Genomic DNA, 13,567 nt, shown 5'->3' with positions numbered 1-13,567 from the left:
GTTTAATAACCAAATTGTTTGGTCTTTTAGATCTATCTGATGTACACAACAAATTTAAAATAGATCAAATGTAACCATTCCAGTTTAAAGGTATATGTGTAAAAAATTGATAAATTTATCTACATAATAGTTAATAAATGCTACTTCCTTAAAAGAAATTTATAGTTGCAATATTATTACAATTCTAAAAACACCATAATTAGGGTTCCACAGGTACCAAAACGTTTCTTTAGGTGTAACTATGGGATTTACAAATGCAAGATCATTACAGTTCTATACATGTCCATAATTAGGTTTCCACACCACAAGTATAAAACCTTTCTCTAGGTGTAACTATCTATGTACTCACTATGATTTAAATATATATAAGATAAATTCATGTTATAATTATAAATTGTATAAGTTGGAAGTACATAATTAACAAAATATCTTAACTTGAGGATCTTCTGATAAGTGTAAAGCTTCTTGAAAATAATTCCATAACTTTGAATGTTCTTTATAGGACTTCAATTAGTGTTTACATGGCATACCCGCCACCGATGTTATAGTTTGATCAAAATTAATATACATTATAATAATAACTTCTAATATATTATTGAATCTTGGTATTCTATATTGTGCTATATATACATGTTTTAATTCGTTTTGCTAAAATTAGATGATTTTAAAACTTTTTTAATAGTATATTAAAATAATTGAAAATTTGTACGATTTCTTATTTTTCGAATATTAGCTTATCATCATTAAAAAATAATTTATAAGCATGGCAAAGTCAGCTGCTGAAGTCCTTTTAAAAAGTTTGAGGAATTGTTTTAGAGACAAACGTTTTGTTAATGAAGAAATATGTGCATATATTATACCACACTGTGATGCTCATCAAGTATAACCATTTTAAAATTTTTTTTATCAATTTATTTGAGAACGAATATATAGCCAATTGTGATAATCGACTAAAATTCATAAGTAATTTTTCTGGTTCTTATGGTACTGTTGTCTTATAAAATGGATTTATAATAGCTTGATTTTAGGAACTGCGATTGTTACTGAAACTAAGGCAGCTCTATGGACTGATGGACGCTACCATATTCAGGCATCAGAAGAATTAGATTTAAATTATTGGATTTTGATGAAAGATGGTTGTTATATTAGATTATTACACATTTAAAAAAAATTTAATTATTTTTTTAAAGGCATTGAAAATGTGCCTACAAAAGAAGAATGGCTCCATTCAGTTTTAATTTACATATTATATCTTTTACTAATGACTGTTTTATTAAGGTTTTACAACCAAAATCAAGAGTAGGCATAGATCCCACATTAATATCACAATGTAAGTTAATTATAATTAGGTTATAATATATAATTTTATTTAGTGGCCTGGAAACAACTTGAGCAATGTTTAAAAAAGAATAAATTAATTTTAGTTCCACTTTTAACAAACTTAGTTGATATCACCTGGATAAATAAACCTACCAAACCAAATAATCCAGTTTTTTGTCTAGATATCAAATATACCGGTAATAAAATTGCTAATTTTAAATTTTTTTAACAAAAATATTGTAGTAACCTATTATTCTTTTCAGGTAAAAACTGGCAGTCCAAAATTAACGATGTAATAGATATTATATCCAAACATAAACCTTGCAAAGTTAGCTCATTACTTATTTCTGCTCTCGATGAAATAGCTTGGTTACTAAACTTGAGAGGAAGTGATGTGCCCTATAATCCAGTCTTCTTTTCCTACATGATCATAAATGTGTGCCCAATTAAGTTCAAGCAAGAATCTACACAATATAGTATTTTTTCTTATTACAATTTTAAATCTTAATAACTTTTATGAATTCTTCTATCAAGTTTCTGTTTATTTATTTTTAGGAGGAGATATCTAGACTAGAGATCTGCAAAAGTAGGCCCAGCCTGTACCCGGCCCAGCCAGAATGGGATTTAGGCCAGGTGTGGCCAATATTTTTAAAAAAAATCAGGTTTGGGCTGGGTTGGGTCCAATTTTTTTCAAGAAAATTCAGGCTTGGTTGGGTCGGGCTTTAGAGATTTTTTAAAATATATCTAAATTTATCAATTTTAAGTTGAATTTTTTATGTAAAATAAAAATATTTTATCTTATTTATAGAAACTAGATGCCATATAACATATATCGTTTATTTTGAGTAATTATAAAAATTAATTTCTATATTTAAATAAATTCGGACCAGATTGGGTCTATAAATTTTATTTAAAAAAAATTTTGGCTTTGGGCTGGCAAAACTTTTTCAAAAAAATTTCCGGTTTGGGCCAGGCAAAACATTTTAAAAAAAAATTTTGGGCTGGGCTGGGCTTAAGGAAACCCGGCGGAAGGCCCGCCCAAAATGGGGTCTGAGGGCGAAGCTCCCAGTAATTTTTTAATTCCCCCCCCCCTTAGTAAAATCCTGGCTACGCTTATGAATCAGAAGAATCTTAACAAAGATTCACAAAATTATGCTGCAAATGTGTTCATCTTTAGATGAGTCCGATGCAGATCACTAACCAAGACCCCATATATTTTAACATTGCTTCAAAAAATTTTTTAAATCAATAAAATAAGTGATTGTATATTTTTTTGTTTGTTAATTTAAAAAGTAAATGGATCCCATACACGACCAGAAATTATCCTATTTTATGGGGATGGAAAAGGATTGAACGATGAAGTGATGGATCATTTGGGAATGGATAATCTTGAAATTAAGGAGAAATTCAATGTGAGTTTGATGAATTCTTTAACTGGATTATCGGAGTGTTGTTTTCTCTTAAAAGCTTTTCTAGTAAAGTATAAAAAAAGCAAAATGAAGTTTAAACCAATTGAATGAGAGAAAAGAGCAAATGAATAATGTAAACTGAAGCAATTTAAAAAGCTATTTCACAATAATATAAAAATTTTATATAGCACTCGAATAATAGAGTCTTGATTATATTTACTATTATCTGACCTACCAAATATCCTAGGAAAATTACTTATCATATTTTTTTTACATATTATTTATACACAACCAATAATAATAATATAAATGTATAATTTTTATTTTCATAATATTTATTCTATAAATTAAATTAATTTGCCTATGGTTACAAAAGTTTGAAATCCTTTCTATATTTTTAATCTCAAGGTTATGATCCTACCCTATTCTTCAGTCTACGCTTACGTCAAAAACATCGATTGGGTTGTTATGGGAGAAGATTACAAAATCTGGGTATTCTCAATCATTTTCCTATCATTTAGTTAAAAAAATACCTTTTCTTCATTTGTTAAATTATATTTTAAAAAAAACTTTTTTTTAGTTTTTTTATTTTTTTTTAATATTTAAATTCGATTTTAACTTATATAAGTCAGATATTTAGGTCCGGGAGATCGCCCTGCATCCAGTGGTAAGAGTTCCGGAAAGTATAGGGGGGGGTAGGTTTTATCCATAATTATGTAAGATAAAACTAACTTTTGCAAAAACGTCCTTTTTTTTCACTTTGCGCCATTTTTATTTTTATTTATAATTGAGAGTTTTATTTTCCCTATATAAGGGACAAATTTTTATACTAAAAATATACTTTATTTTTTGTTTCAAAATTTACTTTAAAAATATAATTATTTTTTGTTTTAATTTTTTAAATTTTTATAATTAATTATTTTCTTTTTTTTTAATAAAAGTTAAAATATACATGTTGTAATTGCTTTTAATAATCTAAAATGACGCATACCAAATCTCATCGAGACGTGTCACCTTCCATTCTAACCATAATGGAAGCATTGACACTTCAATATATTCAGGTTGGCACTTCTAACTTTGAATGTGAGACTCAAGATCATCATTAAAATTGAAAGTAGGGGTAGGGAGTTGTGATTAGAGATGTAAATTAGGTGAAATAAAAAATTAAATTTCCTCTTGTTTCATATTTTTTTTTTATATGTACGTTCATTTAGCGATAATACAATAATGGGTTAACTCTAGTAATGGTAATCGGAAAGAAATTTTTTTTATTGACAGAAATATATAAAATAATTTTTAATAATTAACTGAAATAAGGTTAAGGAATGGGTTTAAATGAGATTTAGGCATAAGGCTAACTTCCTTTTCTAATTTTGATTCAACTAATAATAATATTATTAATTTCTTAAAATATTAAATTTTATCAAATAATATCAATAATTTCGCAACAGTTTTTATGTTTAATTGTTCATTTTCCATTGGTGCAACGTGTATTCGGAAGAAATTATATCAATCCTTAAAGGCAGCATTTTAAAATGCTTGGAAGATATTTTCTCAGTAAAAATTTGTTAAACAGAATGAATATGAAAGGATTAAAAATAGAGTAACCTAAAGATAATGATAAAAAATAAAGATTTGACCCTTATTAATGTTAGGTGGACAAATATAAGAGTTGAATGTATTATAAATTTTATTGTCTTAATTGAAAGAGACCAGTATGCTATATCTAATGAATATTAAAGTAATTGTAGAAATGGAAAACACAAAAAGTAACATAATAAAGGATAATGCAAGTGAAGAAAGCTTGGACACTTGTGAGAAATTAAATATCTAATTATCCAATGCATTGGGTCTGCGTCTCATGAACTTAATTTGCTTAATTAAGTCTTTAATTTTATTATTTATTTTTTTGTAAGAGATCAATAATATTTTGAATTGAAATTAATGTGTGCTAAAAAATCAAGGGTTGTTTCGAATCTCGATATGGAGTAGTAAATATCTGGAGACCGTATCCTAAAAAAAAAATTTTTAATGAGGTTCAGGTTCCAAACTGTGTATAAATAATATGTACCTTAAATTTACTTATAGGTCAGTCCTCAAACAAATCAAGCCCTCTGCGATTCGATTCCACATTCCGACCTGAAGGATTCGGATATCGACCATCTAATCATCGAGACGTGCCCTGTCATGAACCTTAAAGCCATCAAAAATGATACGGAAATTGAAGGAGCTAAAAAAGCTCACGTAGGAAAGAAAAAAAATATGATATTTAGATTTGTTTACCTTTTTTTTAGGAATGACGAATAAGCTAATTACCATGATGATTAAAATGCGCCTGCTATTACTAATGTTGTTAAACGGCTCGGCCGATTTTTAAAAACGGCTAATTAATATATTATCCAGAATAATATTACGCAAGCCTGAAGATTTTCTTTGCAGAAGGAACAAAGGTTTGGACAACCTATTAGCGAAATCTCGAGGCTTAAGCATTATTTTTCTGGCTAAAATATTGAATTAGCCTTTTTTTAAAAATCGGCTCAAAACGAGCCGTTTAACATACTAGCTATTATAGGTATGTGATTTAACGGCTCTAATCCATTTTTACCATGTTTGACTCCTTGTCCGCGGTGATAGCCAGGGTGAAGTTAGATTTTATCGCAGTGGGTACAATATCTAATTTAATTGAGGATCTATTTTTTTTCTGTTAGCTCCTGGGTGATCTCAATTTATATATATATGTAATTTGTTTTTGCAATACATTTAGCTTCTTTTATTTTGCAATACATTTTAAATTTTTGTTATATTTATAATTTTGAATATTTAGTAAGAAATAAAATGTATCTTTGATTTGTAATTAATCCTCTACATATATTCACTGTCATGTTTAAAGTAGTCCATCATACTTCCTATCTTGTACCCCTAATTATTGAGGTTTCGCAATCAGTTATACTGCTTATTTCAGTTAGTTTGGTAAAAAATTAAATTTTTGAAGGGAGACCATAATTTCGGGAGGTCGGAAGGTTAAAAATTTTCATAGAGGAGTTTAGGGTCTTCGAGGAGTGAAGCCTCTGAATACAGGACTCTAATCAACTTTTCCTACCAACTGAAACACTATAATATGTTTGTGAACATTTATATACCAACGATTATTTTGTCAGAATCTTGAAAAGATATATATTTTATTTTTAAAATGAAATATTATTTATGAAAATTTTGGTAACTTCTCAATTATGAATCTTATAATTTCGATAGACCAATTTAAAAAAAAATAAAATACAAATATCTATCTATATTTAAAAAAATTCGTACGAAATAGTTGTAATCTAACCTATAAGATACTCTGTAATTATTTATCGCTTCGCATTCGCGCTCAGCTGTGAATGCGGGCTTAAGGACACGGTATCTTATGAACATTTTTCTATCTAATAATAAAAGCTATTAGACGCCATTACACTTTGCGAATTTTTCGCGTGGTTAACGCTCAACGTTTCCTCGGCCTACCCTAAAATTACGGAAGTGAACGCTGCCGCCAAATTATTGGAAATCAGGACTTTGACTTGCAATTCCGAACTTTCCAAACCGTTTATGGGATTGAGTTTTGCTACGATATCTTCGTCGGGACCTCATTCGGCAGTCATTCATTATCAGTTATTTATTTCCTTCATATTTTATGATTTATCTCTATGTTCTTGAACTTTTTTGGTTAAATGAACTAAGTTCCTAGTTACATTTCATCGGCTAAGTATTATAATGTTCTATGACTACTTTTTTGCAAAAATGCATTTTTTCCCGTAATTTTATTTTACGCCAATGGATGACGACAACGCGGGAAATTTTATATTATAATTTTTTTTTATATTAAAGATCAAGATTTCTAGATAATCTCTGAGAAGAAATCTAATAATTTAGTATTTGTTTTTTGGGGGGAACTCCTTAAATGATATAAATATTGATATAAGTTTTGACACTCATCAAATTTTTAATGATGTTTTTTTAAAAATGAGTATCGGGATTTTAATTTAATGATTATAAAGTTGTTACCCATTATATATAACAATCACTTTGCCGTCAAGTCCCCCCCCCGGTTAAAAAGAGTTTAGTATGGCTTAAAATTTACGCATAAACGAGGAAGCCCTTAATGTTAAAAATTTTGTTAATGATTTAATTATTAAGATCTAATATAATTTAATTATATATCTTGTATTTAGATGTGATATCCTCTCGGTAATTTTTTTTTAGCTCACTTCGAAACAAAATTTTAACAATAGAATCATCCTTAAATTAAGCATTATGCATACCTTTACATTAAGTATAATAAAGATTGTTTCTGATACATTTTTTGGACGGATGTATCTGCATCTATATCCATTTGAAAAGTATCTTTTAATAACTCTGCTACTTAGTAAAGATAAACAAGGGAACCTATTATTATGAAAAAAAGAAAAACCGACATAAGATATTAAAAAAAATATATTTAAAAATCAAAATATGATACATAATTATAAAGAATTATGTACTTTATATTAAATTTGTACAATGTGTACCTATATTAATTATATGGTAAATCTTATTTTATTGCCTTTCATTTTCAACAATATTTACTAGAATTTATTAGGCAAGGAATGCTAAGGATAAAGGTATTCTTGCCAGGTGAAATTTCGAAATGATTTAACCATTTGTATTTCTTAAATCTAGCATCTAAATATTTTATCATAGTTTAAAACTTACATTGTAAGATTTAACATTGTTTATGGCAAATTATATTTAGTAAGAACATAAGAACTTGTTTGCTTGTAATAAAATTCGAAACTTTTTGTTACTATAAATATAATTTTTTTTATCGGTCCTACCGCTAAACCCATTCTAAAGACCAAACTACCCCAGTTCGGACCAAACCGAGAAACCCAGATTATTAAATTATTGACCTTCATTAGAGGAAATCTATTTGCCTATCATTTTTTTTTAAATCTTACTTTATTCTTGTTATTTTTTTTTAAATCTTACTTTATTCTTGTTATTTTTTTTTTAAGATTTATAAATCTATCCATCCACTAAAAAAAATTTACCTTTTCAGATATGAATTTTGGACGAAAATTCTTTCTTCATTTTATAAACTATATTTTAGATATCACAATTTGCTTTAAAATGACTATTAATTTTTATCAAAAATTATTTTGCAGTCCAAACGAATTAACTGACCGCGCCCTAAGCCCACAAGAAGTTTATTTATGCGATTCAGGAAGCCAATACACGTTAGTAAATTAAATATTCGTTTGAATGCTATTTTATTGTTCACATTTGAAATTCGTAATTCTAAGCTGTAATACTTGTTATCGTGAATTTTTGATAATTTTGTTGAATTTGGTAATAATTAAAGAAATGAAGGAAAGAAAAAAACAGAATTACTGATCATAGTAATCGGGAGTTTTTTTTTGTATACAAATAAAATTATTAATCCAGTTTTTAATGTTTACCTTATCTTCACTATTTATTTTCCCGATCCTATTTTGAATCTATCAGGTATGGCACAACCGACGTTACTAGAACATTGTATTTAGGCACCCAGGAACCTGACACGGAACTTAAGAAAAACTATACTCTCGTTTTGAAGGGCCATCTAGCTTTAACCCGGGCAGTATTCCCTAAGAATTGCAAAGGTTTTTCTATGGAAATAAAACATATATCAAAATGCTCGCTTTGAAACGCCGAGTTTAAGTTATATTGTTTAGGGTTTATGAGTTGAGGCTTGAAGAAGAAGTATTTGAACCAAATTCATATACTACATTTGTATGTAGTGTGCAGGTATGAAAATTGAATTATCGTCTTTTGATTACTTAGAGTCATTAACATTGCATTTTTTAAATATTGAGTTAAGATTGGATATGTTATTTTTCTTTATTTTAAATAAAATTCGTTTATATTTTTTATATTGGTGTACTCTACTTCATCATCAGGCGTAACCAGAATTCTTCTAAGAGGAGGGGGCCGATTATTAGTTTGGTTCTCCGTAAATTTTATTGGAGATCTCTAAGATCACTTATTGCAGACCATTAAGCTATGTTACATTTTTTTTTTAAAAAATTTATATTTGTCTTAAAACGATTGATTGTGAACATTGTATGATGAAACATTTTTTTTTTAACAAACTTCATCAGGCTATCGTTTAGACGTATTAGCCAGGCAATACCTATGGGACAATGGATTGGACTATCTGCACGGCACTGGGCATGGCGTGGGATCTTTCCTAAATGTGCACGAAGGTAGGTAGTATTATTACAAATTTGAAAGATTCAAAATGGGTTAAACGTGCCTCTTTATGTATAATTATCTAGTTTTGGGTTTTCTAATTTTTTTATTATTAAAATTTCAATTATAGTCGTTATTTTGAATAGTTATTAACCTTAATTAATTTTCCTTTCAAATTCTTCTCTATAGTGTTATTATTGTTTTTAGGAATAGTGGGGGGGGAGGGGTATTTAGGGGGAAAATTTTTATTAGTTAAATCATGATACGAACAGGCAAATTCGCGATGGAAGGGGTGAAATCTCCCCTTTCTCCATTTTATATTCAATTTTTTTTTAGGAAAGAAACGAATGAGCCTAATATCCACCCAACATTTATGTTCAAATTGTTCGCGCGTTATTTTTACTCTATCTGACTTTCTCATTAAGCATTGCATGGAAGACATTGACCCCTCTTCTTCCTTTACATTTTATTAAACAAATTTAAATTTTTTAGGTCCAGCCGGCATCAGCACCAGGCCGAGTTCTTACGATTGTGATGCATTCGGTTTACAAGAAAATATGCTCATGACCATAGAGCCAGGCTATTACGAGGCCCAAAATTATGGGATAAGGATAGAAAATACTTGTTACGTGATCAAAGCGAAGACTAAAGTATTTATAAATTTTATTATAGATTCATGTAAGTTTTTAAGATTAGAATAAATTAGCAGTCCAGTTAACCCACTTGCCTGATGTCCCAACCTCTGTGACTTAATTTAAGAAAAAGCTTAAGGATTATTTTAGAATTTATAAATCCTATTTTATTACTGTTATAATCCATTCCCGATTTTGCTACTCGTCAGCATCATTTTATACCATAATATTTATGTTAATTTTTCTTGTTTGTATTATCTCTCCAAATGCTAAAAGAGATAAATGAAGCTTTTGAAGTTAACCTAATCTCCCTAATCAATATCACTAAAATTTTATCTTGCATTTTATTTAATACATCTTAGGCAGGACATTTGAATTTTTAAAATCATAGTTAATATATTTATGTTTTTTAATTTTATTACACAATTCAAAAGAACAATTTTAACGAAATACCATTTTTAACGTTCGAATCCTTAACTCTCGTACCCTATCAATCAAACCTTATTGACCAAAAGCTATTGACCCAGCAAGAGGTTTATTTCACCTTAGTGAATGTCTAATAAAAAAATTTAAAATAATTTTTATAAATATACTATCTTTATTTAATGAATAAGTGCATAATTATTTGCTAATATTTTTATCAAATATAACTTTTAATTGTTTTATTTTTGAGATAAAAATGTTATTATTCACCAAATATTATCCCTGTTTATTTTTTTCCCCCTAACTATAATTATAATTTCTGTATTTTAATCGTGTTAATAGATAAACCAAATAAATGAATATCACCGGCTTTGTAGAGATTTGGTTGGAAAGGAACTCGAACAATTAGGAAAATTAGACGCTTTGAATTGGTTGAGAAATCAAGCCATGCCCATACCTGATAAGAAAATTTCATAAATCCTATAATTTTGTTTTGTGAATCATAAATTATTTACGAATGTTTATAAAATTTGCATTATAAGTATTAAATCTATAATTGGCATTACTTGACGAGCATCATTTACAATTCTTGGGTTATGATAATTATAATATAATGTAATTAAATAAGGATATCAAATGGCCCGTACTTAATATACAAATTATGCTATAAAAGAGCGGGTGAAGGGAAGGGAGGATATAGCTAGACGTATTTATTTCAGGGTACCAAATATTTTATGCAAAGTACATATTGGCGAAAAAATAATAATCTTTAATGACTATGGTTACAATTCGGCTTATGATTTGTTTTCAAAATTTTATTAAAATAAAAGATCTAGAGAATTAAAACCTTTTAACGATTTTAAATATCATTTTCACCCCCGGTCCAAGTTGTTAAAGACCCTTTTTGGTTATAAGCATGGTAAGGCTGTCAATCTTTGGATCCTTTCAGTAAGAATATCAAGATTATGAATGTATGATAAAGAATGACTGTTGCCGCCAAAAGAATAAAGGATTACTATATATTTTGCATTCCTCAAAATTCTCCCTTGTCCCCTATTCGCTTATTTTCCCTCGATTACCTTACCACACGTTAGGATTTACCATTAAAAAATTTTCTTAGTGATCATTTTATTTTATGGTCTACCACGGAATTTTTTAAATTTCGTTATTTTGAATCATGTTCGATCAATTTTATGGTTTTACATCATTTTCCTACTTATTAAAACGGCTTAGTTCTTGTTAAAAGCTTATTTTTAGACCTGGTGGATTTTATTCAAATCCAGGACAAGATCTTTAAAATTATACCTTTAACAGCTCCTGTTCCAAGCCGGGTTTTTTACTTATAATTATTTTTTAAGATGTTTATGTTTCTAATTTGCTGCCAATCCTATTTTATATGGGGAAAAGATAAAAGAAAATCATTATTATATTATATGGAGGAAGGGCATGTGTTTTAAATATTTAACCATTAATAATAAATGGCTGTTACCTTTTAATTATATCTTTGCCTAAAATTTTAATATTAAAAATAACTTATTTTAATTAAGATTTACTTAGCGCGTAGCCAGGAATTTGATTTAAAATGCCACAATTTTTAAATTTACAAATATAAATTTATGCACAAAAATGCTGTTATACATTAAATGTATATACCTACTAATTCCCAAATCTGAGGATAGTTTCGGCTAAAGACTAGATTTCGTCGCTTTTAAGCAGCGTAAATGTAGCTAGTACCAAATTATAAGGATTACTATAAGAAATTTAAATCCACTTAAAAGAACTATTGATTATAAAAAAATGGTCTAATTATATAGCTTAAAAAATTAATGCTGATAATTTAGATTAATGCACAAAAATATTCTTACGATATTGCATGCATATAAACTAAGGCTGACTAATAAAAATCAATTTGATTTAAATCCATTATAATCACCCCGATTTTTTTTTAAATCAGTGATTTAAATCAATTTTTTTAAATAAAATTCTATTTACTAAATTTGATCAAAATACTTAATATAATAAAAGGGAAAGACTTTGACTATTACAAAATAAAATAATTTTTATATGAAAAATGTTAAATTTTATTAGTAATCATTACTTATATTAGATACAAAATAAATTACTAGATTTTTGTTGTTTTAATTTTGACATAATAAATAAGTTAATTATATAATACTAATTTCAATGTAGTATCATTTAATATTCTAAATAGAGATCTAAGTTAGGCCCGGGTCGGAGTTTGGAAATTTTTTTAAATATATCTAAATTTATCAATTTTATATAGAATTTTTTATGTAAAATAAAAATATTTGATTTTATTTATTGAAACTAAACGACATATAACATATGTCTTATATTTTAAGTAATTATAAAAATTAATTTCTATATTTAAATAAATTTGGGCGAAAAATTAGGCTCGATGCAGATCACTAATTCTAAATATAAAACCTAAACTAATATTAAACCTAATATTTTTTAAAAAAAGGATTGGTTTGTTAAATTAAAAAATCATTTTAATAATAATAAATAAACAATCACGAGCATTATTCATTTCCTTGACATTAATATTTAAATTTAATTGCTTAAAAGAACTAAACTATTCATAAGTTTCCAATTGATGAAAAACTCTCTACTGAAGCTTTAGATTGTTTTACTAAGTTTCTATCTTGACTTAAGTGGTCCTGCTAACTATCATTAATAATTTTAACTTTATTTATTATTTTATCCAACAACATTTTATTTTAAAGGGTTAGATATAGCTTGGAATTATACCATGATAGTAAATGTTTGTCACTTTGCCATTTCGGCCCCATTGTTTGTTAAATTTGAAACATATTTCGTAAAAGATAGGATAAGAAATTTGTTCGTAAATATAATGTTGATTTTCAGTTTCAGGATGGTGTGTTATAAAATCATATATAATTAAAACTACACTCTTTTAGATATAATTTTATCTTATTTTAGTAGGATCACTCTCCTTGGCGGGGTGTAACACTTAAACAGATTTCAGGAAGGGCATCCTATTATAAAAACTTTGCTTCAAAATAAGTACCCCGTGGGCCTCCTTATACGCCTACGACAAAAAGAAATGAAAAACCTGATGGGACCACATTCGTGAATGTGAAACATAACGGCCATAAACGACCTGATAATAAATGCAGAACCCAATTTACGGGGTTAGATTAAGAGTTACGAATGGATTGTCGGGCATAACGGGAGAAGTGGTCGATGCACTGCGTATAAGGCATATAGATATGTGTTGCATACAAGAGGTAATGCACAAGAATGATTGGCAAGAAAATTAAAAGGTATACATTCTGGCAAGGAATTAATGATGGTACGGCTGGCGTTGGCGTATTGTTTGCAGAGAAATAGGTGGACATAGTAATAGAAGTAAGAAGACTAGATAACCAGATTATGATTATCATGATAGAAAACTATGCGATTTAATATCATCATATGTTCGGTTAAGAAGTGAAGAGAACATTTTGGCACAGTCTATTAGAGGTTACATAGAGACTGGTTAATGAAGAGGGT

General features: G+C 28.0%; 1 protein-coding gene across 1 annotated transcript; it reads left to right on the top strand.

Annotated features, from left to right (window-relative positions):
* The first annotated feature begins 933 nt into the window (after window positions 1–933).
* On the top strand, window positions 934–10,735 carry LOC135925858 (xaa-Pro aminopeptidase 1-like). The gene is made up of 16 exons (XM_065461383.1): window positions 934–984; window positions 1,029–1,136; window positions 1,191–1,231; window positions 1,279–1,330; window positions 1,374–1,517; window positions 1,584–1,796; window positions 2,614–2,732; window positions 3,138–3,221; window positions 4,818–4,973; window positions 6,165–6,376; window positions 7,910–7,981; window positions 8,250–8,386; window positions 8,885–8,989; window positions 9,468–9,625; window positions 10,042–10,140; window positions 10,373–10,735. Exons 2-16 carry the CDS (start codon window positions 1,127–1,129, stop codon window positions 10,505–10,507), a joined length of 1,737 nt encoding a protein of 578 aa, XP_065317455.1. The 5' UTR covers window positions 934–984; window positions 1,029–1,126; the 3' UTR covers window positions 10,508–10,735.
* The last annotated feature ends 2,832 nt before the right edge of the window (window positions 10,736–13,567 follow it).

The sequence above is a fragment of the Gordionus sp. m RMFG-2023 genome, chromosome 3 (genome assembly GCF_954871325.1).
Source record: "Gordionus sp. m RMFG-2023 chromosome 3, tfGorSpeb1-WG-v2, whole genome shotgun sequence".
NCBI classification, from domain to species: domain Eukaryota; kingdom Metazoa; phylum Nematomorpha; class Gordioida; order Chordodea; family Parachordodidae; genus Gordionus; species Gordionus sp. m RMFG-2023.
Note: the sequence above shows the minus strand (reverse complement) of the source record. Positions and strands in the feature narration are given on the sequence as shown.